At 36.9% G+C, this 23,763-nt stretch overlaps 1 protein-coding gene across 6 annotated transcripts in view; it reads left to right on the top strand.

The window, feature by feature from the left end:
• Positions 1–23,763, top strand: part of GOLGB1 (golgin B1) — a 97,938-nt gene that overhangs the window by 14,282 nt on the left and 59,893 nt on the right. For 3 of the 6 annotated variants that reach the window (XM_008708180.2, XM_040621311.1, XM_040621314.1), the window contains exons 2-9: positions 3,757–3,851; positions 4,882–5,034; positions 5,241–5,393; positions 14,276–14,404; positions 17,205–17,330; positions 19,499–19,621; positions 20,673–20,786; positions 22,416–22,818. In XM_008708180.2, coding sequence (XP_008706402.2) covers positions 3,759–3,851; positions 4,882–5,034; positions 5,241–5,393; positions 14,276–14,404; positions 17,205–17,330; positions 19,499–19,621; positions 20,673–20,786; positions 22,416–22,818 — 1,294 coding nt within the window. In that variant the 5' untranslated portion in view covers positions 3,757–3,758. Of the gene's footprint in view, positions 1–1,002; positions 1,154–3,756; positions 3,852–4,881; positions 5,035–5,240; positions 5,394–14,275; positions 14,405–17,204; positions 17,331–19,498; positions 19,622–20,672; positions 20,787–22,415; positions 22,819–23,763 lie in introns of all 6 variants that reach the window. The other 3 variants (XM_040621310.1, XM_040621313.1, XM_040621312.1) reach the window with 3 other exon arrangements.

Raw genomic sequence — 23,763 nt, 5'->3', positions numbered from 1 at the left:
CTTTCAAAGAGTTTATGGACTAGCCATTGACACTGATCTGAATGAATAAATAAGTAAGTAATAAATAAGGGATGTGTGAGTGTGTGTGTGTGTGTGTGTGTGTGTATTTAGGTTGTCTTTTTCTTCTTTAATGAGTTTTGTTAGCTTGTGTCTTTTAAGGAATTGTCCCATTTCTACTATGTTGATGAATTTATGGGCGTAGAGTTATTTGTAGTGTTACAATATTTTAATGTGTGTTAGATCTGTAGTGATGTTGCCATTCTCATAATTGGTATTGATAATTTGTGTCTTCTCTTTTTTTCTTGGTCAGCCTGACTAGAGATTTATCAATTTTTTTGATCTTTTCAAAAAACCAACTTTTAAAAAAAAAAGTTTATATTTTAATTCCACTTAGCTAACGTAGTATTATATTAGTTTCAGGTGTACAGTATAGGGATTAAACAATTCCTTACATCACCCAGTACTTATCACAGCAAGTGTACTCCTTAATCCCCATCACCTAATTAACCCATCACCCCCCACCTTGCCTCTGGTAACCATCAGTTTGTTCTCTATAATTAAGAGTCTCATTCTTTGTCTCTCTTTCTCCTCTTTGCTCATTTGTTTTGTTTCTTAAATTCTACATAATAGTGATATCATATGGTGTTTGTCTTTCTCTGACTAACTTATTTCACTTAGCATTATACTCCCTAGCTCCATCCATGTCATTGCAAATGGCAAGATTCCATTCTTTTTTATGGCTGAATAATATTCTATTTTGTGTGTGTGTGTGTGTGTGTGTGTGTGTGTGTGTGTGTATCTCACATCTTCTTTATCCATTTATTAATTGATGGACACTTGGGCTGCTTTCATATCTTGGCTATTGTAAATAAACAAAGGGGTGCATGTATCATTTTGAATTAGTGATTTTATATCCTTTGGGTAAGTATCTAATAATGCAATTGCTGGATTGTAGGGCAGCTCTATTTTTAACTTTTGAGGAACTTCCATACTGTTTTCCAGAGTGGCTGCATCAGCTAGTATTCCACCAACAGCGCAAGAAGTTTTCTTTTGCTCCGCATCCTTGCCAACACCTGTTGTTTCTTGTGTTGTTGATTTTAACTGTTCTGACAAGTGATACCTCATTGTGGTTTTGATTTGCATTTCCCTTATGGTAAGTAATGATGATCATCTTTCCATGTGTCTGTTGGCCATCTGTATGTCTTCTTTGGAGAAATGTCTCTTCATGTCTTCTGCCCATTTTTTAATTGGATTATTTGGTTTTTGGGTGTTGAGTTTAGTAACTTTTTTATATATTTTGGATACTAACCAAAATACATAACCTTTATTGGGTATGTCATCTGCAAGTATCGTCTCCCATTCTGCAAGCTGCTATTTAGTTTTGCTGTTGTTTCCTTTGTGTGCAGAAATTTTTTATTTTGATGCAGTCCCAATTGTTTATTTTTGCTGGTTTTCCCTTATCTCAGGAGACATATCTAGAAAAAAGTTGCTATGGCCAATGTCAAAGAGGTTACTGCCTATGTTCTCTTCTAGGATTTTTATGGTTTCAGGTCTTACATTTAAGTCTTTATTCCATTTTGAATTTATTTTTTTGTATGGTATAAGAAAGTCCAGTTTGTTTGTTTCTTTCTTTCAAGATTTTTTTCCCCTTTCAAGATTTTATTTAGATTCAAGTTGTTAATATATAGTGCAGTATTAGTTTCAGGGATAGAATTTAGTGATTCATCATTTGCATATAACATACAAGTGCCCTCCTTAATGCCCATCATCCTTTCACACACATACTGTTCCAGTGTGTCATTTAAAGCCATTGTTTCCTTCTTGATTTTCTGTTTAGATGATCTGTCCATTGATGTAAGTGGGTTGTTAAAATCCCCTGCTATTATTGTATTATTATGGATTAGTTCTTTTATGTTTGTTATTGTTTATGTATTTGGGTGCTCCTTGGTGGGTGCATAAATATTTACAATTGTTATGTCTTCTTGTTGGATTGTCTTCTTTATTATTATATAGTGTCATTCATTGTCTCTTGCTACAGTCTTTGTTTTAAAGTCCACTTTGTCTGATATAACTATTTCCACTCCAGCTTTCTTTTGACATCCATTTGCATGACAAATATTTCTTCATTCCCTCACTTTCAGTCTGCATTTGTCTTTAGATCTGAAGTGAGTCTCTTACTGGCAGCATATAGATGGGTTTTATTTTTTCTATCCATTCTGTCACCTTGTGATTTTTGGTTGGAGCATTTAGTCAATGTACATTCAGAATAATTGTTGATAGATATGTATTTATTGACATTTTATTACTTGTTTTGTGGTTGTTTCTGGAGCTTTTCTATGATCCTTTCTTGTCTTTCTCTCTTTTATGGTTTGCTGATTTTCTTTAGTGATACGTTTGGATTTCTTTCTCTTTATTCTTTGCACATTTATTAGTGGTTTTTGATATAAGGTTACCATTAGGTTTGTATATAATCTCTTATTCATATAGCGGTCCATGTTAAGTTCTAGGTTGTTTAAGTTTGAGCCCATTCTCTAAGGACCAACTTTTGGTTTTACTGATTTTCTCTATTTTTCTATTTTCAATTCTATTAGTTTCTGCTCTGATCTTAATTTCTTTTTTGTCTGATTATATTTGTTTTAATTCACTCTTTTCTGATTTCGTACAGAAGCAGCATAGGTTGCTGATGTAAATCCCTTTCCCTTCTTTCCTAATATGTAAATTTAATGCTGTACATTTGAACAAATATTGTATTTAAATTTTAGCAAAACCACATGGTTTATCAGGAAACCCTCCTGAAAAAAATGGGGCTCATGGGGGCACATTAAAAGAAAAAATTTGCTGTATCATGGGTTTATTTGACAAAGTAGGATGGAATAACATTCTGTCGGGGGAAGAATGTTAGAAGTGCATGTTTGTAAGAAATAGGAAGATCGGTAGGAGAAGGAAGGGAAGAATGAAGGGGGGGGTAAACAGAAGGGGGAATGAACCATGAGAGACTGTGGACTCTGGGAAACAAACTGAGGGCTTCAGAGGGGAGGGGGGTGGGAGATGGGGATAGGCTGGTGATGGGTATTAAGGAGGGCACATATTGCATGGTGCAGTGGGTGTTATATGCAAATAATCATGGAACATTACATCAAAAACTAAGGATATACTGTATGGTGACTAACATAACATAATAAAAGATTATTTAAAAAAAAAGAAGTTCATGTTTGTAAATGAAGTTATGATCAAAGAAAAAGTATTAAAGATAACTTTAAAAATATTATTTGCTTCTAAACAATTATATATCTGTATTTTATTTAGAAAATGTTAGTGGTGGGGCGCCTGGGTGGCACAGCGGTTGGGCGTCTGCCTTCGGCTCAGGGCGTGATCTCGGCGTTATGGGATTGAGCCCCATATCAGGCTCTTCTGCTATGAGCCTGCTTCTTCCTCTCCCACTCCCCCTGCTTGTGTTCCCTCTCTCGCTGGCTGTCTCTATCTCTGTCGAATAAATAAATAAAATCTTAAAAAAAAAAGAGAAAGAAAAGAAAATGTTAGTGGTGGTTATTAAAGTGCAATGCAGTTGCCACTGAAAAGAACACTGTGTGACTACATTGTACATACTCAAATGTGTTTTTAAAGACATCATCATGCTATTGTCTGTGTCTAATATATATCACCTGTACAGTTTATTTCACTTACAGATGATATAGTTACCAGTACAAGAGTAGCCTGTATCCATTTTACTGATTGTTATGTTTTCTTTTCTTGCAGAAATGCTGAGCCGATTGTCAGGATTAGCAAATGTTGTTTTGCATGAATTATCAGGAGATGACACTGATCAGAATATGAGGGCTTCTGTAGACCCTGTGAGTAGCTCTATTCTGGATTAAACTGATGACACATATATTCCGTGTTTTTTTGAGGGCAAGATTTTAAGATAGAGGGTTTTGAGCAGCCTCCATTTTGCTAGGTGGAAGAGAGGATTAAGAAAATATTGATACTGGGGTGCCTGTGTGGCGCAGCGATTAAGCGTCTGCCTTCGGCTCAGGGCGTGATCCCGGCGTTGTGGGATCGAGCCCCACATCAGGCTCCTCTGCTATGAGCCTGCTTCTTCCTCTCCCACTCCCCCTGCTTGTGTTCCCTCTCTCGCGGGCTGTCTCTATCTCTGTCGAATGAATAAATAAATAAAATCTTAAAAAAAAAAAAAGAAAGAAAAATATTGATACTTTATAAATGATCCTTCTCCTGTAAGTTTGTAGCCTATGAGCCACAGTGATGGGAATCAAGTCCTGGATGAGATTGGAAAGATCTTTCTCATTTGTCCTTTGAGCCTTCTTTAGTGCCAGATTGTTTTAACTTCTCCTCAGGTGTATATCCTGTTTCCTAGAAAAGGTTTGAATAATAAGTGGCAGAACTGGGGCACCTTTCAGGTTTGAAAATATGTTTGCTATTGTAAATTAATCTACAGTTCTCTTATAGTTTATATTATATTTTTTGATAGCTACATGAGGAATCAAAAGACGATCTTTAGTTTTCTGAAAGACGAGCAGTATTGCCTAGTGGTTAAGAAAATTTTATTCAACGTTCTTAAATTTAAATTTTGGGCTCTTCCACTTAATAGTTTGTTATCTTTGCTTCCTTTTATTTTTCTCTTTGGTAAAATTAGGATAATACCATAAATGAGATAATGTTTTATTTGTGAAATGCTTAACATTTCCAAAATACTCAATATATTTTAATGGCTATGATGATTATTATTGGATCAGAGTTGGAAAGATTTCCTAAGTATGGAAATGAGACGGGCAAAAGATAAGATGAAGTTGGAATGAAGAAACTCTTTTTTGGACACTAATATTTTTTCCCTGATGTATTGGCAACTTTTTGTCTAAATACTAGGCATTACCCCAAGAATCTGACATGGAATTTAACGATAGGGCACAAGAGGATGTTCTGGAGCGCCTGGCTTATGCTGAGCAGTTGGTGGTAGAGCTAAAAGAAATCATTAAAGAGAAGGACATTCAATTGCAACAAAAAGATGAAGTTCTACAGGTACCATGGTTTTTCTCCTTTCTTGCTAGGCATTTGGTAAAAGACAGTTACAACATTCACGTAGATTTTTCTTTTCACTTAGATATTGGAGAGTGTGATTCTTATTTCCCTAATATTATAAAATGATGCCTATTGAAAATAACATTTGTTATATACTAGGTATGTGATAAATAAACATTTATGTATTTACTGTCGTTCTCTGACAGGAAGAAAGAAAAGCTGCTGATAACAAAATAAAAAAACTAAAACTTCATGCTAAGGCCAAATTAACTTCTTTGAATAAACACATAGAAGAAATGAAGGCACAAGGAGGGACTGTTTTGCCTACAGAACCTCAGTCAGAGGAGCAACTCTCCAAGGTATGGTAATGGATCGACCAAACATTTTCTGAGTGGAAAAGCCTCCCATGATAGCAGATCTTCACTAATCACAAAAATTTATGAAGCTAAAGTAGTACAGCACTAAATGCTGTCCTTTCTTATTGAGCTTGCAGTCTAGCTGGGCTCTGGGCCTGACACAGAGAGAATCAAAGGCCACCAGAAAATGTAGAAAAGAAATGTGACCCTAGACTTTCAGAGAATTAAAAAAGGCTAACAGGACAAGTAAATACCTCAGTGAGGCATTTAGATAGGAGAGGCACATACTTTATGGAGGAATTTCATCTTTGGTTAGAAGATTAAACTAATGTTCTGTAAGGTTTCTGCCAGTTCTGAATTTTTTAATTCAGTGACTTGACACAGAATATCCTGTGTCATCATATGGCCCACATAGTAGCGGATTAAAGTTTCATGTGTTGTAACTGAATCATCTAGATTGCCTTGGGCTCCCTGTAAGGGGTGCTTTCTAGGTTTATGATTGCAACCAGCAAAATAATTTAAGGTTGGGGTTAGAGAAGTAAGGAAAGTTGGGCCTTCTGAGAAATAGAGTATTGTCCCAGTATTCATTTTCATTACTTTCCTATATGGTTAAATTCCAAATATTCACATTCAGTCAGCCATTTAGTGAATAAGCATCTCCAGTTTTTTGGAGTTTGGTATAGAATATATGGAGGCTGGCATATCACATGTGCACACTGCAGTTGGCCTAGACTTAACTGTGCATAAGAAATCTATTTTTTAAAAAATTATACCTTGTTTTACTCTTTGATTCACTAATATTCTTTTATTAAAATTTAAATTCAGTTAGCCTACATATAGCACATCATTAGTTTCAGATGTAGAGTTCAATAATTTGTCAGCTGCATATAACACCCAGTGCTCATCACATCACATGCCCTCCTTCATGCTCATTCACTAGTATTCTTATCTCAATGTTTTAAGTTCTTGGGAAATAAGGTTGTAATTGATTCTCTAGGCACAACAGTGGGGTCACTAGTTAGTTTCCTAGTAACTTGATTAGTCTTTCCTTTCTGGGCTTAATGCTCAGAAGACATTACTTTTCCTGCATTAATAACTTTATTTAACTTCTCAAAGCTTATTTTAGAAGGTTTTCTCATTCTTCTCAAATAACTTGTTCATCTTGATTCTTATCTTACTTCTTGGTTTTTCCTCTGGTAATTCTTCTTGTAGCTGTGGTACCAGCCTGTCTCTCCCCATGTTGCTTTGTTTCTTCTACCTTTCCCCCTACTATGATTTTTAAATTATCTATTTTATTTTATTTTATTTTATCTTTTTTTAAATTTAAATTCAGTTAGCCAACATATAGTATGTCATTAGTTTCAGATATAGAGTTCAGTAATTCATTTGTTGCTTATAACACCCAGTGCTCATCACATCACATGCCCTCTTTAATAACCATCACCCAATTAACTCATCTCCCCACCCACCTCCCCTCCAGCAACCCTCGGTTTGTTTCTTGTAGTTAAGAGTCTTTCATGGTTTGTCTCCCTCTCTGATAACTTCCCATTCAGTTTTCCCTCCCTTCCTCCATGATCCTCTGCGCTGTTTCTTATATTCCACATGAGTGAAATCATGTGATAATTCTCTTTCTCTAATTGACTTATTTCACTCAGCATAATACCCCCCCAAGTTCCATCCATCTTTTCTGATGGCTGAGTAATATTCCATTGTATATGTATACCATATCTTCTTTATTCATTCATCTGTTGATTTACAGCTTCTCTCCTTCCATAGTTTTGCTATTGTGGACATTGTTGCTATAAAACATTGGGGTGCATATGCCCCTTCAGATCATTACATTTGTATCTTTGGGGTAAATACCTAGTAGTGCAATTGCTGGGTTGTAGGGTAGCTCTATTTTTAACTTCTTGAGGAAACTCCATACTATTTTCCAGAGTGACTGTACCAACCTGCATTCCCACCAACAGTGTAAGAGGATTCCCCTTTCTCCACATCCTTGCCAACATTTGTTGTTTCCTGACTTGTTAATTTTAGCCATTCTGACCCATGTGAGGTGGTATCTCATTGTGGTTTTGATTTGTATTTCCCTGATGCTGAGTGATGTGGAGCATTTTTTCAAGTGTCTATTAGCCATTTGTATGTCCTCTTTGGAGAAATGTCTGTTCATGTCTTCTTTCCGTATCTTGACTGGATTATTTGTTTTTTGGGTGTCGAGTTTGGTAAGTTCCCTATAAATCTTGGATATTAGCCCTTTATCTCATACGTCATTTGCAGATATTTTCTTCCATTTCTAGGTTGCCTTTTAGTTTTGTTGACTGTTTCCTTTGCTGTGCAGAAGCTTTTTATCTTGATGAAGTCCGGTAGTTCATTTTTGCTTTAGTTCCCCTTGCCTTTGGAGCCATGTTTAGCAAGAAGTTGCTGCAGCTGAGGCTGAAGAGGTTGCTGCCTGTGTTCTCTAGGATTTTGATGGATTCCTGTCTCGCATTTAGGTCTTTCATCCATTTTGTGTATGGTGTAAGAAAATGGTCCAGTTTCATTCTTTTGCATGTGGCTGTCCAATTTTCCCAACACTATTTATTCAAGAAACAGTCCTTTTTCCATTGACTATTCTTCCCTGCTTTGTCGAAGATTAGTTGACTGTAGAGTTGAAGGTCCATTTCTGGGTTCTTCATTCTGTCCCATTGATCTATGTGTCTGTTTTTGTGGCAGTACCAACTGTCTCGATGATTACAGCTTTGTAATTTAACTTGAAGTCTGACATTGTGATGCCACCAGGTTTGGTTTTCTTTTTCAGCATTCCGCTGGCTATTTGGGGTCTTTTCTGGTTCCATACAAATTTTAGGATTATTTGTTCCAGCTCTATGAAAAATGTCAATGGTATTTTGATAAGGATTGCATTGAATTTGTAGATTGCTCTGTGTAGCATAGATATTTTAACAATATTTATTCTTCCAATCCGTGAGCATGGAATGTTTTTCCATTTCTTTGTGTCTTCCTCAATTTCTTTCATAAGTATTCTATAGTTTTTAGCATACAGATGCTTTACCTCTTTGGTTAGGTTTATTTCTAAGTATCTTATGGTTTGGGGTACAATTGTAAATGGGATTGATTCCTTAATTTCTGTTTCTTTTGTCTCATTGTTAGTGTATAAAATGCAACTGATTTCTGTGCATTAATTTTATATCCTGCCACTTTGCTGAATTCTTGTATGAGTTGTAGCAATTTTGGGGTGGAGTCTTTTGGGTTTTCTACATGGAGTATCAGGTCATCTGCAAAGAGTGAGAGTTTGATGACTTCCTTGCCAATTTGGATGCCTTTTATTCCTTCTTGTTGTCTGATTGCTGAGGCTAGGACTTCTAGGACTGTGTTGAACAGCAGTGGTGATAGTGGACATCTCTGCTGTGTTCCTGACCTTAGGGGAAAAGCTGTCAGATTTTCTCCATTGAGAATGATATTCACTGTGGGCTTTTCATATATGGTTTTTATGATATTGAGGTATGTTCCCTCTGTCCCTACATTGTGAAGCATTTTAATCAAGAAAGGATGCTGTACTTTCTCAAATGCTTTTTCTGCATCTATTGAGAAGATCATATGGTTCTTGTCCTTTTGTTTATTTATGTAGCGTATCACATTGATTTGTGGATGTTGAACCATGCTTGCAGCCCAGAAATAAATCCCACTTGGTCATGGTGAATAATCCTTTTAATGTACTGTTGGATCCTATTGGCTAGTATTTTGCTGAGAATTTTTGCATCCATCTTCATCAGGATTATTGGTCTTGTAATTCTCCCTTTTGGTGAGGTCTTTGTTTGGTTTTGGGATCAAGGTCATGCTGGCCTCATAGAAGGAGTTTGAGGTTTTCCTTCCATTTCTATTTTTTGAAACAGCTTCAGAAGAATAGGTATTTGTCTTTCTTTATATCTTTGGTAGAATTCCCCTGGGAAGCCATCTGGCCCTGGACTCTTGTTTGTTGGGAAATTTTTGATTACTGCTTCAGTTTCCTTTCTGGTTATGGGTCTGTTCAGATTTTCTGTTTCTTCCTGTTTCAGCTTGGGTAGTTTATATGTTTCTAGGAATGCATCCATTTCTTCCAGATTGCCTGATTTGTTGGCATGTAGTTGCTCATAATATGTTCTTAATAGTTGTTTGTATTTCTCTGGTGTTGGTTGTGATTTCTGCTCTTTCATTCATGATTTTATTTATTTGAGTCCTTTCTCTTTTCTTTTTGGTAAGTCTGGCCTGGGGTTTATCAGTCTTACTAATTTGAAGAACCAGCTCCTAGTCTTGTTGACCTGTTCTATTGTATTTTTGGTTTCTATATCATTTATTTCTACTCTGATCTTCCTTATTTCCATTCTCCTGCTGGGTTTAGGCTTTATTTGCTGTTCTTTCTCCAGCTTCTTTAGGTGTACAGTTAGGTTGTGTATTTGAGACCCTTCTTGTTTCTTGGGAAAGAATTTTTTCTTTTAATAGTTTTTTTAATAGTTGTGGTTTCATTTTCATTTGTTTCCATAAATTTTTTAAAATTCTTTAATTTCCTGGTTGACCCATTCATTCTTTAGTAGGATGCTCTTTAGCCTCCACATATTTGAGTTCTTTCCAAATTTTCTCTTGTGATTGAGTTCCAGTTTCAGAGCATTGTGGTCTGAAAATATGCAGGGAATGATCCCAATCTTTTGGTACCAGTTGATATCTTATTTGTGACCAGTATGTGATCTATTCTGGAGGACGTTCCATGTGCACTTGAGAAGAATGTCTATTCTGCTGCTTTAGGATGAAATGCTCTGAATATATATCTGTGAAGTCTATCTGGTCCAGTGTGTCATTCAGTGCTCTTGTTTCCTTGTTGATCTTCTGCTTAGATGATCTGTCCATTGCAGTGAGTGTGGTGTTAAAGGCCCCTACTATTATTGTATTATTATCAATTTGTTTCTTCAGTTTTGTTATTAATATAGCTTATATAATTGGCTATTCCCATGTTAGGGGCATAAATATTTACAATTGTTAGATCTTCTTTTTGGATAGTCCCTTTATTTTGATGAGCGTCCTTCCTCATCTCTAATTATTACAGTCTTTGGTTTAAAATCTAATTTGTCTGATATAAGGATTGCCACCCCAGCTTTCTTTTGATGTCCATTAGCATGATAAATGGTTTTCTACCCCCTCACTTTAAACCTGGAGGTGTCTTTGGGTCTAAAATGAGTCTCTTACAGATAGCATATGGATGGGTCTTGCTTTTTTATCCAATCTGATACTGTGTGTCTTTTGATTGGTCTGTTTACATTTACATTCAGAGTGACCTTTGAAAGATGAATTTAGTGCCATTGTATTACCTGTAAAGTCACTGTTTCTGTATATTGTCTCTGTTCCTTTCTTGTTTGTGTTACTTTTGGGCTTTCTTCACGTAAAGGATCCCTTTTAATATTTCTTGTAGGGCTGGTTTGGTGATCACAAATTCTTTTAGTTTCTGTTTGTCCTGGAAGCTTTTTTTTTTTTTTTTTTTTAAGATTTTACTTATTTATTTGACAGAGATAGAGACAGCCAGCGAGAGAGGGAACACAAGCAGGGGGAGTGGGAGAGGAAGAAGCAGGCTCATAGAGGAGGAGCCTGATGTGGGGCTCGATCCCATAACGCTGGGATCACGCCCTGAGCCAAAGGCAGATGCTTAACCGCTGTGCCACCCAGGAGCCCCATGTCCTGGAAGCTTTTTATCTCTCCTTCTATTTTGAATGACATCCTACCTGGATAAAGTATTCTTGGCTGCATATTTTTCCCATTTAGCACCCTAAATGTATCGTGCCAGTTCTTTCCGGCCTGCCAGGTCTCTATGGATAGGTCTGCAGCCAGTCTAATGTTTCTACCCTTGTAGGTACCTCTTTTCCCAAGCTGCTTTCAGGATTTTCTCTTTGTCTCTGAGATTTGCAAGTTTCACTATTATATTCAGAGTGTTAACCTATTTTTACTGATTTTGAGGGGGGTTCTCTGTGCCTCCTGGACTTGGATGCCTGCTTGTTTCCCCAGATTAGGGAAGTTCTCTGCTATAATTTGCTTCAGTGTACCTTCTGCCCCTCTTTCTCTTTCTTCTTCCTCTAGAATCCCAATAATTCTAATATTGTTTCGCTTTATGGTATTGCTGATCTCTCGAATCCTCCCCTCATGGTCCAGTAATTGTTTATCTCACTTTTGCTTGGTTTCTTTATTCTCCATAATTTTATCTTCTGTATCACTTATTCTCTCTTCTGCCTCATTTATCCCTGCAGTAAGAGCCTCCATTGTTGGTTATATCTCATCAATACCATTTTTTATTTCAACCCGATTAGATCTTAGTTCTTTTATTTCTCCAGAAAGGGATTCTCTAGTGTCTTCTATGCTTTTTTCAAGCCCAGCTGGTATCTTTATAATCGTTGTTCTGAATTCTAGCTCTGACATCTAACCAATATCCATATTTATCAAGCTTCTGTCAGTGATTACTGCCTTTTGTTCTTTTTTTCTGGCAATTTTTCCTTCTGGTCCTTTTGTCCAGAGAAGAATAGATGAATGAGAAAACAAAAAAGAAATAAAAAATAAAAATATCTACCATGACCCCAGTGAAATATACACTAGGTAATTGGGAGAGATCAGAAACCAAAAAAAAAAAAAGGGGGGGGGGAGAGAGAATATAATCAAACAGGTAGACAGAACAGGGTGACACATGTGGTTCTGGTTGTATTTTGGTCTGTTTGTTGGAAGTCACTTGATCCCAAAATTGTAAATAAAGAAAAACATATATATACTAAAATAAAATTGAAAATAGTAAAAGGAAGTAAAAAATGAATATATCTATAAAATGTAAATGTAAAAATGAAAATTAAAAAACGATTTAAAGAGAGTTATTAAAGTAAGCTAGTTGAAAAGGAAAAAAAGAAAAAGAAAATTTTAAACTGAAAGACTAAAGAAAAAAACCTTGAATTTTATATACCGTTTTCCCCTAGTGCAGGAGTTTTTCAGTTCTGTGTGATCCGTAAACTTGGTTTTACCCTGTTGTTCCTGCTGGTCCTCTAGGGGATGGGCCTTTCACACTGATTCTCAGGTGTCTTTGCATGGGTAGAGTTGCACCACCCTTTGCCATGGGGCCAGGCTCAGTGTAAGCTGCTTTGGGTTGCTTTATGTGGCTTTTATTCCCTGAAGGCTTTTCGTGCTGCTTTAGAGGGTGAAAAAAAAAATAAAATGGTGGCACCTGGATCTCCAGCCCCAGAGTTGAAGATCGGGGACCCCACTCTTCAGTGCACCCTCATGGAAATGCAGTCAGTCCCTCTTGTGTGCGCCAAACTGCACAGATTCCTGTGGTGCACCTGTGCACCAGTCCGACCTGGGGAGCGGGTGGTGGTCTCACTGGGCTGGCTGCTTTCTGGGCTCTTGCTCCACAAGCGGTTGCCCCATTATGGGTGCACCCGCGCTGCTCCTCCCTGGGGACGAAGCAGGGTCTTGCAGCAGTTTTGCTGCTTGCTGCACCCCTGCTTGGAGAGCCACGGTTCAGTTTATGGCAACACCTTGCTGAGAGGCCACTCTGGGGCTCACTAATTGTAGCCAGCTTCCCTCCGCCAATGCTTGGGAACTCTGCTGCACTCAGGCACCCACGTTCTTTCAGTGATCCTAGGATCCTGAGGCCGCACTGTCCTAAGATTTTGTCCCACTTTGTCACCTGAACACCTTTCAGGCAGGGACTTCCCTCACAGGAGCAGACTTCTAAAAGTTCCGATTTTGCACTCTGCTGCTATATCACTTGCCAGTAGCTGGCTTCCTGTGGCTCCCTCTCCCTTGGTTTATCTTCTGATATATCCCGATTCACTTCTCCACACCTGCTACCTTGCAGAAAGTGGTAGATATTCTATTTGTAGAACTGCAGCAGTTCTTTTCTTAGATCTCAGGTTGAATTCACAGATATTCAGAATGATTTGATAGATATCTAGCTGAAGTCAAGAGACCAGATGAAACGAGGGTCCTCTACTCTTTACCATTTTCCCTCCTCCTCTTAAATTATCTATTTTATACTCTGCTTTTTTTAAGGCCTGAGACCTTAAACAAATCAGCACTTAGAGCTTAATTTCCTCTCTCTGTTAAATAAGAGGGTCGAATTAAATGATTTCTCTGAGCAATTAGTCGTAGCAGCTTTATACTCTTATATACCCATTACAGAGCTACATATCCTCTGAAAAGTGTAGATGAGGGCAATCTTCAGATGCTTGACCAACTCTTATGTAGAAGAAAGTAAATTATTTTGTATAGTTCTAATAAGCAGACTTGGTTCATTTGAGGGTGGTGAATTCAGTAGGGAGGAAGCATCTGGTTCAGTCTAAGGAAGAGCTTTTGGGGAAAAAAAATAGACTGGAAAGATTTGGATTTCCTCTTACTGGGTCTTGTATGATGTTTTGCTCCTCACTTAACAGCTCCTGTGCTTTCCTGAATTCTGTCCTCTGGTTCTTCAAGGCATTGGGACTAAGTTTTCTTTTCAGTTTTATTCCCGTGTGGTGCCGACTGGTTTTGTCCTCAGACTAAAAACCATGATAAAGGGAAACTTGGTATCATTTCTTCCAAGTATTGACTCCCTTCTAGTATCTTCCTGCTTTTGATTTCCCTCTAGCATTGTCTAGTAGCTATTTTTCTGTCTTGTTCAGAGTTGATAGCTGTTATCTGAGGGAGGATGAATCTAATAGGAGCTACTTGGCAATACTAAAATGGGAAAACTCTTAAAATTCCTTCCTGGTTCTTAGGTCAGGTGTTATTTCGTGCTCCCATTTATAAAACCATAATCAGATGGTTATATAGGGCAAGTTAGAGCAAAAGATCAAATATGTATTAATTATAGTTCTTTTAAGTAAATGATTTATCTCCTTCATTTTCAGCATGATAAGAGTTCTACAGAGGAAGAAACGGAAATAGAAAAGATAAAACATAAACTCCAGGAGAAGGAGGAACTAATAAGCTGTTTGCAAGCCCAACTTTCCCAGACACAGTTAGAGCAAACTACACAGGTAGGGGTGTTAAGTCACCTCATAGTCATTAGGTTGATGAATCACTAAGGCCTAATGAATTATTATATGACAAATACATTTTTCTAGATGGCCAACAGATGCTTATCTAAGTATGTATCAATTTACTTTCTTCTTCCCTTTCCTTCTCTCACCAACTTCCCTTTCTTCCTGCCTAAGGCTAGTAATTGGTGTTTGCCATTCTTGGTTGATATTTGTGGATACCCAATATACTCTTTTAATATATGGCTTCACATATTTTTATTTCAGAAGAGTTTTTCTTGAATTATATAGCTTGTGGTATTTGGTCTGTTTTCTTCTCTAGGGACTTCTGTATGTTCCTTCTTTGATTGATTATCTTTAATATTTGTCACTTACTTTCAGTTACTTTTTATTTCTTTCTTCATTTTAAGGTTTCTTCTTTTTTGTCCTTCACTTATGGCATTCTGTTTTGTGTTTATTTGTGTTCCTTCTTGTTTAGACTTCTTTTTCTGAAATTTTTTCTTATAGATCAAATTTTTCCTAATTTTAGCCACCTCATTTCTGATTTTTCTGATTCTGATTATGCTGTTTTTCTGTGTCTTGTATAATTTTCTTAATTTTTTTTTTTTTTTTAAAGATTTTATTTATTTATTCGACAGAGAGAGAGACAGCCAGCGAGAGAGGGAACACAAGCAGGGGGAGTGGGAGAGAAAGAAGCAGGCTCATAGCATAGGAGCCTGATGTGGGGCTCGATCCCATAACGCCAGGATCACGCCCTGAGCCGAAGGCAGGCGCTTAACCGCTGTGCCACCCAGGTGCCCCTAATTTTCTTAATTTTTAAACACCTTTTGAGATAGATTACAGTTTTGATTTGTTTTTTGAAAATGCCTCTGGTCTGTTATTATCACCTTTAAGTATGTTGTTCTGCTTCTTAGCTTTTTTTTATAGTAACTTTGTATGAAATTTACTATAAATTATATAGTAATTCATACAATTAACTATAATTGTATAAATCATAAAATTTAATTATACAATATATAAATTATATTGTATAAATATAATACATATATTATTCCTTATTTTCATGGGCAATTTATTTTTCTAAACTTTTGGAAGGAGGCTTGGTTTAGGAAAACTTTTCTTTACTTAACAGACCTCTCTCTTCTGTTGTTTTGTTTTTTTTTTTTGCATTGTGTCCAAAGATCTGGCAGCTGGATTTCAGAGATTTCCTGGTTTTCTTCCTCCTGCCCTTCACTTTGGCCTATACCAACATTGTCCAATAGTAATATAATGTAGGCCACATATATAGTTTAAAAAATTTGTAGCAGAAACAGGTAAAATTAATTTTAACAATATATTTCATGTAATTCAATATATTCAAAATATACTTTTGAGATTAATTATTTTTGTGTTATTTTACTTTTTTTTTTGCACTGCCTGCAATTTGGTGTGTATTTTTACATTAATTTGGATTATTAAATTCTCATTGGAAATACTTCTTCTTTGTTTAGATTTCATAAAATTTCCAGTTGAGAAAATAGATTCATATACTCAGATTGTTCCAGACATATTTAAAAGCTTTCCAATAACTGAACCAAGGGCTGAAACGTCATTTTTTAATGATCTACATAAGTATCAATTGTGACTCATGCTATCTGCATAAAGTATTCAAATAAATACATTACAATGTTACATGAATGTGTAGGAAAAAACATTCAAACTGAATGAATCCACTGACACTGACTACGTAGGCAGTGTGTTTATTGTAATACTAGGAACAGCATGCACACTTGTTACTTGTATAACAATTTAGGAGTATTTGACATTTTGCAATAAAGTGAAATATAGTTGTATTTAATGGGAAGATAATTTGTAGTTCAATTAATTAAAATTAAATAATATTAATAATTAAACTCCTCATTTGCATTAGGCATATTTCAAGCCCTCTGGATCCATATGTGGCTAGTTGATAATGAATTAAACAGCATGTGTACAGACATTTTTCTTCTGTTTCTCTTATCTCTGTTCTGCATAATTTTTATTTCACTCCTAGAGGTTTCTTTTTTTTTTTTTTAATGATTTTTTATTATATTATGTTAGTCACCATACAGTACATCCCCGGTTTCCGATGTAAGGCTCGATGATTCATTAGTTGTGTATAGAGGTTTCTTCTTATTTCTGGTCCATGTCTTAGAAGACAGGCCTGATGAGTCAGTTTTGAGAATTCAGAGGAGCTAAGTTGTTCTAGCCTTTTAGTCCTTTTTACTGTGGACCCCTTGCATTTAGCTGATATTGGAGAATGGGGAAGCCCTGCCAATTTAAGCTGCTGTTCTAAGATTGGCCAGCTGTGCTTTCCAGTAAGAACTTGTTGGCTGTTTGGGGGTTTTCCTGTTCTTAAGGCCATTAATGTTGCTCTGTTGCTGCCTGCTTCCTCTTTCATAGACCCTAATACCATGCAGGTCTTTTGCCTTTTGGTGGTTTGTTCCACCTGCTTGTATTTTGGGCTTTTGGGGACCACCTTCCTAATTTTATTATAAATATTGTCCACGGGTTTTTGGTTTTACTATTTAGTTGTACTGACTGTTTCTATGTGAGGATTCAGAGAAGTTGAAAAAGTGCTGCTATTGCTTCTGTCTTTCTCTGACAAATAATTCTGATAGTTACTTTTTAAAAACCCCAATGCATGCAGTTCCCTTTTGTGTTAGGTGCAAATTAGAAGGATATTGATAGGTATTTTGGGCAACTGAGAAAGGGAAGTCAGAGAATTAAGAGTGTTAATTCTTTTGTTTAAATAAATAGTTTTTTCCTTCTATGCCTTCAGTTTGATAAGAGTTCAACAGAGATGGAAGAATTTTTAACAATGAAGCAACAGCTCCAAGAGAAGGAGGAACTCATTAGCACTCTGAAAGCCCAGCTCAGCCAGACACAGGCAGAGCAAGCTGCTCAGGTAGGTTGGAGGGTACCTCATAAGCATTAGAATAAAGAATCATGAAAGTCTAATGGTGACAAGCCAATTCAGACAGTCATTTTTTAAAACCTTAGTATATAAAAGTATAGTAGCTAGAATGTTATAGTAGAAATTAGAAGGGTATAGTAGTAGAAGAAATTAGAAGTGTTATTTACCTTGATGAATTTGCCATAACCTATTTTATGGCTGTTTCTTAGTTCTACAAGCCTGAAATTTGGTTTTAATAGCACACAGAAATTCAGTTTCTTAGGAGTGGACTCAGTGTTGTTTGAAAGAGACTGATACATAAACCAAAAGAAATACAAGTGATTAGGTCCATTCATTCCCTATAGTAAAACCTTAATAGGAAGTTAAATTATAATCAGAAGACTACTTGGTGGGTATATAATGAGAAAGTGGTATAAGTTACATGATTCAATATAAATGGCACTAGTATGTAATATCCCTCCTATCTATTTCTGACACCAGGACCGGACTGTTTGGCCTGGCATTCTCAACTCCTTCTGTCTTATTATTTTTCTAAATTTCCAGTTTGACTATCCACCTCTATATTTTTCCTTTGAGGATGCTTTTGACTCAAGAAACTTTTTCCCCCTGATGTATCTTTGCATGATAGCGAATCTTTCCCATTGAGTGCTTCATTTTTTGGTAACTTATGGTATTAATGATGTTTTCTGCTCATGGATGGCCTGCTGCTCTGTATACAGTTAAAATTATATATCTTGACATCCTTACTTTTACCTATTAGCTTTTATTGTGTCCTTTTTATGTACAAGCACTATATACAATGTATGATGGAGAAATACAAAATAAGATTTTTACCGAGTAGCTTAAAACATGGAAAGCCAAGAATATAAATATATTAACAGATTCATCATAATGCAAGCCATTCAGAATATGTGAATATAAGCATCAACACAAATGGAAAGTATTTTGAAAGGTGAAAGAGGTTACCATGAGTGTGACATCCAGGAAGGTACATGGAAAAATGAGGACTTAGGCAAAGCTGTGATGGATAGGTAATAATCTCAACAAGATGTTTGGAAGTATTCCATTTGTGGGAAACAGTCTGAGCAAAATCACAGAGAAAAAAAATAATATTGGTACATTTACAGGAAAGGATGTGTAGATGCATTTGGCTAATGAAGGATGCCAGTGCCTGTAAACTTGTAACACAGGATTCCAAATGCATAGTAATGTCAGAATTCAGATAATCAAAAAAATTGTGATGATTTTTTTACTACCTAGAAGGAGAGCCAAGGTCAATTCAAGGTGTTAAAAGTTGAGAAATTAGCAATAGTTGAAGGACCAGTACAAAATGGGCAAGCTAAGACCAGGTCAGCATGCTCAGCTATAGATCTTAAGGAAATAAATAAGCAGGCGTTCACAATGATACTAAACAGCTCACAGTCAATTTATTTCCATTTTACTCCATTAAGAGCCAGATATAAGTGAGGGTAATCTAGAAGCCCACAAGTAATGACAACTGAAAATAGCTGTTTGGGGAGATGGTATGGGTTTGAAAATATACCAGGTTCTTTGGTAGAAGCAGTTCTTTGAAGATAAGACTAGCCAATATCCCTGATGAATATGGATGCAGAAATTCTCAGTAAAATACTAGCAAAACGAAGCCAACAATACATTAATAAAAATCATTCACCATGATCAAGTGGAATTTATTCCAGCTGTAGAGAATTTTGAATAAAAGATCTATTAATTCGAAGTTTGACTTTATAGGGCATAGCAATTTCACTGAAAGTTTTAGACCATGGATGTGCTATTAATGTGCCTAGGACTTAACAGAAATCTAATTTCACTTTGTAGGTTTAATATTCTAATCTCTGCAGAACTTTTAAAAATATATCTCTTGTATATTTAAACATTTCTAGTAATCATGCAAATATAATTTTAATCAAAATTTATATTTGGGCTGATTTCTGAGTTTGATAATAGGATTTCTCTTACATTTGGAAGTTACCGTCAGGCCTATCTCTCTTCCAACATTCTCATCCTTGACATTAAAAATTTAATTAAAATATATTGCCTATCAGTTCTCAGTGTCCATCTTTGGAGAATAGTGTGTGAGTTTTGTTTGTGCAATATTCGGGGAGTGTAACGTGTATAGTTTCTTTGGTGTGTGTCTTTAGTTGAGTTCCATGCAGCAGGTGGTCCGAGAGAAAGATGCCCGCTTTGAAACACAAGTTCGTCTTCATGAAGATGAGCTTCTTCAGTTAGTAACCCAGGCAGATGTGGAAACAGAGATGCAACAGGTGTGTTGCTAAAACTTAGTAGAATGACTGTCATTTGGTTAACATTTAATTAAATGATCACAGCCACTTTTCTACTCTCATACACTGTTCTCCACTTGGTCTTAGTGTGCTCCTTAATTGGCTTCTTTTTGGTGATCTTGTCTTCTGTTGCATATTAATTATTTATTTTTTCTTGTCCTTACCTTGCTTTTATGCTTCTAACGAGGTTGATGGTACTCAAAAGCTGGATTTAATTGGCAAATGTATGTGGTAGTCAGAAATAGGTTTCTCTTCAGTTTGCCAACTGTAGCTGTGTTAAAGACCTGATGCAAAGCTTCAAATCAATGAAGCCAGTTTTAAACTTTCAAAAAATTTAAGATGAAAAGGAATGATTTTGAAGCCATAAAGTCTTTTATTAAATTGAATACTCTTAAAAAAATAATTGAGTATATTTTGGAAATTGGCTTCATTGTTTTTATCATCTACTAACTCAAAGGTATTTGTTTTAGTGTGTTGTGCAGTGTGGTAACCAAAAGTGCTCCAGTGGTATTTCATGGTTGATCCGTTTAATTGTTTTTGAGAGAAAACTTCTTCCAAGTTCTAAGTAATCCTTCAGAATACACTTTTTGAAGTAGAATATTAATGTATACATGCATTACTGATTTATTTATCCCCCCGAGTGCATGTCCTGTGCATGAAGCTAGAAGAGAAATGGTTCTTGCCTACAGAGAATGTTCTCTTTGGTGAGTGAGATATACATGTACTTATATTACTTAGGTGTAGGACGTTGCCTATAGAATTTTAAAAGCAGATGTATCATTTTCTCTAATTATTAAAAAGACTCCCTAATTCAGGGGCTGGCTTGTGTCTCAGTTTAGTTGCTGTCAGTGTACTGGAGAAGGCATTTTTGGAGATTGTTTTTTGCTGCTGGATGGGGAGTATGGCATGCTGGTGTTCCACTCTTTAATCTGCCATCCTCAACATTCAGAAACCTTAAGTACACAAATCTACGTGATATTTTGAAAGGTAAACAGATAATGGTGCTCATTGGTTTAGCACATTTCCTTCTCAGAAATTAAGGGTGCTGCAGAGGAAGCTTGAAGAGCATGAAGAAGCCTTATTGGGCCGTGCTCAGGTCGTGGGCTTGCTGCAACAGGAGCTGACTACTGCCGAACAGAAAAACCAGGTACTGCCTTGTGATCTTTACTGTCCTGCCTTGGGAGTGGAGTATTCATTTCCACTTTATTTTTATTTATTTTTTAGAGAGGGAGAAACGGGGGTGGGAAGGGGCAGAAGGAGAGAGAAAGAGAGAATCTGAAGCAGGCTCCACACCCAGGGCAGAGTTTGACACAGCCTCAATCTCACAACCCTGAGATCATGATCTGAGCCGAAACCCAAGTCTGAGCCACCCAGGTGGCCCCATTTCCACTTTAGTTTCCCAGGCAGCATGTATAAAATCATAAGTCTTCTGAGAATTGCTGCCATTTATTCATTCTTTCAACAAATACCCTGTACTTAACTTGTGGTAATACAATGATGAGCAAAACAGATATAGTTCCTTCCCTGATGAAGCTTGTATTTCACAGCTTTCATTGTGGCCTTTTCTTTGTGCTTTTAGGTCTAGGGCCCTAGTTTCTCTAGAATGCCATACGGTCCTCTAGTGAGTTTCCTTTCTGTCAGTTTGCTCCTTTGCTCTCGTGAATAAAGAATGTGCTTTATGTACTATCCCTTGTTTGTTTTGGTCGATTCTCTGTTGGCTTGAAGTAATTCACCATGCAACATTCCCTGAATCTAAAGTGGTCAGACACTGATGTTCTAAAATCTTAAGTTCAAGTATCCCATCCCAGGGTGTAAATCATCCTGTCATTGACTTTCTCAGACTATCCTGACCTTCATTCACATTGAGATCCCTCAATCCTTTCACTTTGTTCCTCTGGTGTATTAGAGAGTTCTTTCTTGGCCTCTCTCCTTTCCCCATCTGCTATTGCCCCATGTTTGACCATTTGGACTATACTTCTATCAGCCCATGGATTCCTCGTGTCCTTGTCTTACCACATCCAAGTAGCCAAGTACTAATGTGGAATTGGAGCTACAGTCCACATCTCTGCTTTTTCGTCTGGGTGCTACATGCTGCTGAAAAAGTCAATCATCTCTTAATTTTCAGCTCTCCTTGAGGAGGACTTTTTGCATAGAAACATTTTCCCATATCTCCCATCCTAATAAAACCTATATTCTGATCCCAAGGCCCCTCTCTCACTGTCATTAGACAGTTGGGTTCAAATCTCAGTTGTGCCTCTTACTAGATAGTTATATATAAATAGTTACACCTATGTGACTTTTGGGAAATTTCCCTTCTTCTCTGCTCCTATTAATACCTTATAATTATCTCTCACATGGCCTCTACCATTTTTGTATTATAATTATCTGGTTAAGTGTGACCATCCCACTGAACTCTGAGTTCCATGAGGGCAGGGACTGCATTCATTCATTCATTATTTATTGAGCACCATGTACTCAGTATGACATGTATTGTGCTAGGTGCTGGAGAACAATGATGATAAAACAGACAAAGTCCCTTTCCTTAGTGAATTTATTTTGTAATGGGAGAGACAGAAAGTAAGAGATAATGGCACAAATAAATATGTACGAATATAAATTGTTAAAAGTATCAAGAAGTGAAAACAGGGTCTTACACAATTGTAGGTTAGGTCCTGAGTGTCTAGCCCCATGCTTCACCTAGAAGAGGCATCTCAGTATGCTTATTGAAATGAAAGAATGAATTTATGGCTCATGAGGTTTTGCGTTTTTTTCTTAGATTCTTTCTCAGCAGTTACAGCAGATGGAAGCTGAGCATAATACTTTAAGGAATACTGTGGAAACAGAAAGACAAGAGTCCAAGATTCTGATGGAAAAGATGCAACTTGAGGTGGCGGAGAGAAAATTATCCTTCCATAACCTACAGGAAGAAATGCATCATCTTCTGGAACAGCTTGAGCAAGCAGGTCAAGCTCAGGCTGAACTACAGTCTCGGTACAGTGCTTTGGAGCAGAAGCACAAGGTGGAAATGGAAGAGAAGATCTCTCACATTTTGAGTCTTCAAAAGACTGAGCAAGAACTACATTCTGCCTGTGATGCTCTAAAGGAGGAAAATTCAAAGCTTGTCCAAGATATGAGTGAACAGGCAGTTCGTTCAGCCCAGGCCATTCAACAACTGGAAGGTCAGTATTTGACTTTCAAGTCCTCTTTTTTTTTTATAATAATTTTTTATTATATTATGTTAGTCACCATACAGTCCATCCCTAGATTTTGATGTAAAGTTTCATGATTCATTACTTGCGTATAACACCCAGTACACCATGCAATACGTGCCCTCCTTAATACCCATCACTGGCCTATCCCATTCCCCCACTCCCCCACCCCTCTGAAGCCCTCAGTTTGTTTCCCAGTGTCCATAGTCTCTCATGGTTCATTCCCCCTTCTGTTTACCCCCCTTTCTTCTTCCCTTTCTTCTCCTACTGATCTTCCTATGTCTTATGTTCCATAAATGAGTGAAACCATATGATAATTGTCTTTCTCTGCTTGACTTATTTCGCTTATATTATCTCCTCCAGTCCTCCCTCAGTTTGTTTCTCATAGTCCATAGTCTCTCATGTTTCATTCCCCCTTCTGATTACCCCCCCTTTCTTTATCCCTTCCTTCCCCTAGCGATCATCCTATGTCTTATGTTCCATAAATGAGTGAAACCATATGATAATTGTCTTTCTCTGCTTGACTTATTTCGCTTATATTATCTCCTCCAGTCCTGTCCATGTTGCTGCAAATGTTGTGCAATGGTTCGTTCTGATGGCTGAGTAATATTCCATTGTATACATGGACCACATCTTCTTAATCCAGTCATCTGTTGAAGGGCATCTTGGCTCCTTCCACAATTTAGCTATTGTGGAGAACGCTGCTATGAACGCTGGGGTGCATATGGCCCTTCTCTTCACTACGTCTGTATCGTTGGGGTAAATACCCAGTAGTGCAATAGCTGGGTCATAGGGTAGCTCTATTTTTAACTTCTTTTTTTTTTTTTTTTAAGATTTTATTTATTTATTTGACAGAGATAGAGACAGCCAGCGAGAGAGGAAACACAAGCAGGGGGAGCGGGAGAGGAAGAAGCA

Source organism: Ursus maritimus, unplaced genomic scaffold, assembly GCF_017311325.1.
Source record: "Ursus maritimus isolate PB19 unplaced genomic scaffold, ASM1731132v1 scaffold_4, whole genome shotgun sequence".
In the NCBI taxonomy this organism is placed as follows: Eukaryota; Metazoa; Chordata; class Mammalia; order Carnivora; family Ursidae; genus Ursus; species Ursus maritimus.
This window is presented reverse-complemented; position numbering and strand designations above follow the sequence as displayed.